This window comes from Fulmarus glacialis, unplaced genomic scaffold (assembly GCF_000690835.1).
Source record: "Fulmarus glacialis isolate BGI_N327 unplaced genomic scaffold, ASM69083v1 scaffold37855, whole genome shotgun sequence".
Lineage (NCBI taxonomy): Eukaryota > Metazoa > Chordata > Aves > Procellariiformes > Procellariidae > Fulmarus > Fulmarus glacialis.
The window spans coordinates 1-2,942 of NW_009211749.1; the positions used below are offsets into that span (position 1 = coordinate 1).

The window sequence follows — 2,942 nt, forward strand, 5'->3', positions numbered from 1 at the left end:
AACGGCCGTTGGGGGGCTCCCACGCCCCTCCCCCACACTTCCCCCTGCTTTTGGGATAGCCAGGGTGCTGCCCCACAAAGGTCCGTGCAAGGCGTTGGGGTGGTCTCCCAGGCCCGCCCCGCATCAGTTGTTGCGGGTCTTAGCTGCCCCTGCAATGCTCCGGTTCCTGAGGCTGTTGGTGTCTTCTCTCTTTCCTCAGAGGCGCTCCCCGCCACCATGTTTGTCCTGGTAGAGATGACTGACACTGTAAGAATTCCTCCCTGGCAATTTGAAAGGAAACTGAATGAATCCATTGCGGAAGAGCTAAACAAGAAATTGGCCAATAAGGTAAAGCGTGCGTCATGTATAGGTTGATGCAGGCATCATAACATCCCTGAGTGTTTCTTCCTTTTGTTTGTTCCTAGTGAGATGTGTGGGTGAGGTTTCAAAGTAGTTTAGATGTGAAGGCCAACCCCAGAGATGGAAATATCAGAGACTGTAAACAAAGAGACAGCCGTGTCTCATCTCAAAGGGGACTTTTTTCTAATGGCTAATGCTGTAATGGGAGGATACTGAGACGACAGATGGGGCAGAGAAGCATGGAAGAGAAGTGAGGGTAACTGCTGGTTTGTGTGTAGAGTAGCAATCTGAAATGCTGTCTGAAAAACAGATGCAAACGCATCCGACCAATTAAGTTGGATGGGATTTTAAAAAATTAATATTCCCAATTCCCCAATAAATTGTGAATTTTAAAACAAATGTAGAACAGTAATACTGGCAGAGAAGTGAAGGTGTTAGTAGCTGACTTGGTCTGTGCTTAGTACAGTGTGGCAGTAAGAAGTTGGTCTTTGGTGCAGGATATAAAGAAGTGTTATGTCATAGGCCAGGAGGTCACAGTTTTCCCTGTGCAGCCCCTGGGACTGTGATTAGCATACGGCTTTCAGCACGAGGCAGGTGCAAAACTCAAAATGCAGCTTGTGAATGGAGCGCAAAAGAGCAACCTGAAGCGATCAAGGGTTGTGAACAGCAGATTATACAGACAGCTTATGAAAAGCAAAACTCTTCCTTCATCCACTGATGACTAGTAGATGCCTCAAATTTTGTAGGCTGCGAATTCGTCTCAGAAGTAGCAGAGAAACCCAAGACTTCTCCTCGTCTCTCCCCAGAGCTAATATAATTTAAGACAAAGGCAAGCCTATAGGCTTCTGAGAGTGTAATTGTAGTGAAAAGTATGTTTAGCCTTTGGACAAGCTGTGGGGCTGGTGAATGATGTCTGCGGGCAACTGTTTACTATCTTGGCAGGTCAAGTTCTCTCACCGCTGACAGTTACCCCAAGGGTTACTGTTTGTAGTGGTGCTCTTTGCAGTGCCAATGAAAACACATCCTCCCATAATGCTTGAATAAGTTAGGGGTTCCCCTACAATGCAGTGTGGTTCGGGCTGGGGCTGTTGAAGGAGTGTACCAAAACAGCCTCCCTCCCATCTTGGCACCCTCCTGTTGCCTTCTTTTGAAAAGGTGTGCGCAGTGTATAAATTTGATGGTTTGCTTGATTTAACCTGGTGGGTTGCTTGATTTATTGCTTTTTAATTGTTTTTTAATTTGAGCAGGTTGTATACAATGTCGGCCTCTGCATCTGTCTGTATGATATCACAAAGTTGGAAGATTCGTACATATTCCCTGGAGATGGTGCATCACATACCAAAGGTATATTCTTGTCCTCAGTTATATAGTTTTGCAGAATGTTAGTGATCTGGAAATGTAAACTAAGTTCAATTGGGAAAGTACGTTTAAAGGAACTTACTGAAGATCATAGCCATAATTCTGTTCCTGTTAGGAGGGCAAGAGGAACATGGCAAAAGTCTCTTTCCTTTGCATTTTTTGGGGTACAAATACAGCTTTAAATAGCCCGTCCTGTTTGCCTTCTCCAGCAGTCCATCTCTGTTCTACAGTTAGAGCCATACGTGTGGAGTAAGGAAGGGGTTAATTTAATTTAAAATGATTGGAAATCTGCATGTAGAAAATAAGTTGCTCTGCATTTCTCCAGTATTTTTTCTTTTTGAAGCTTATTTTCCCTAGCTAGAATGTTGAAACATGTTTCTAAATATAACATTTGCAAAGCATTTGATGCTTTTTCCTAGTTGGAAGTTTTGCAACGTTTTTGTTTGAGACTTAGACAGATCTGGTTCAGCATACATTTCTAGTGACTTTTTTTAATAAGAAATGACTAATTCTTTTACTTTGACTTTTGGCAAATCTGTCTGAGTAAAAATCGGAAGAAAATGCATAAAAGCAAATTTCATATGTTTTTTTCAGTTAAAATAAATTTCTTTAATCTGGAAAGAGATGCATTTTTTCTAGCTTTAATTTTCCATGTGGAAGCATAGCTTGAGCAAATCAAATGTTTCTGTTAGAAGAGAACTGGACTGACTGTATGTGGTTCCCCTTGTCTAAATTTTAACTCCAACAGAACTCCCTGCAAATAAAAGCTTCTCTAATACTGAAGGAGGGTGGCATTAATCTCCATTCAGCTTCTTAACTTTGAATTACTCCTTGAACTGAAACAAGTGAATATATTCTCTCTGAGCTTGGAAAAAAGTCTCCTGCTTTCAGAATCTGGGGTAGCACTTTAATAAATCCTGCTGTGTCTGCTAATAACTCTTTCTTTTATGTAAAAGAGGAGCACAGAGTATGTGCTAAAATTATGTTAAATTGCTCGTAAGCATTGTTTGGCTAAGATTGTCTTAGTATAGCATTCTTACAATTTATAAATTATGTTAGAGACATCATTTTATTTAACTTGGATGAAAAATGCAGTTATGTTAGAGAATCTTATTTACTCTGATAATATTTGATAGCAAATATTTCATTTAAAGAAAATACAGCATTGCTGACAAAGACAGAAGGAGCAGAAGTCTTAAGAGAAAGTATAATTTCAACTGATATTCTTGGCCTTGAAGCATTGT

General features: G+C 40.7%; 1 protein-coding gene across 2 annotated transcripts in view; it reads left to right on the forward strand.

The window, feature by feature from the left end:
• The first annotated feature begins 204 nt into the window (after positions 1 to 204).
• The window catches only part of POLR3H (polymerase (RNA) III (DNA directed) polypeptide H (22.9kD)), a 6,602-nt gene continuing 3,864 nt past the window's right edge, over positions 205 to 2,942 (forward strand). Inside the window, exons 1-2 of one of the 2 annotated variants that reach the window (XM_009577654.1) lie at positions 205 to 327; positions 1,587 to 1,683. In XM_009577654.1, coding sequence (XP_009575949.1) covers positions 217 to 327; positions 1,587 to 1,683 — 208 coding nt within the window. In that variant the 5' untranslated portion in view covers positions 205 to 216. The remainder of the gene's footprint in view (positions 328 to 1,586; positions 1,684 to 2,942) is intronic. The other variant, XM_009577655.1, reaches the window with a different exon arrangement.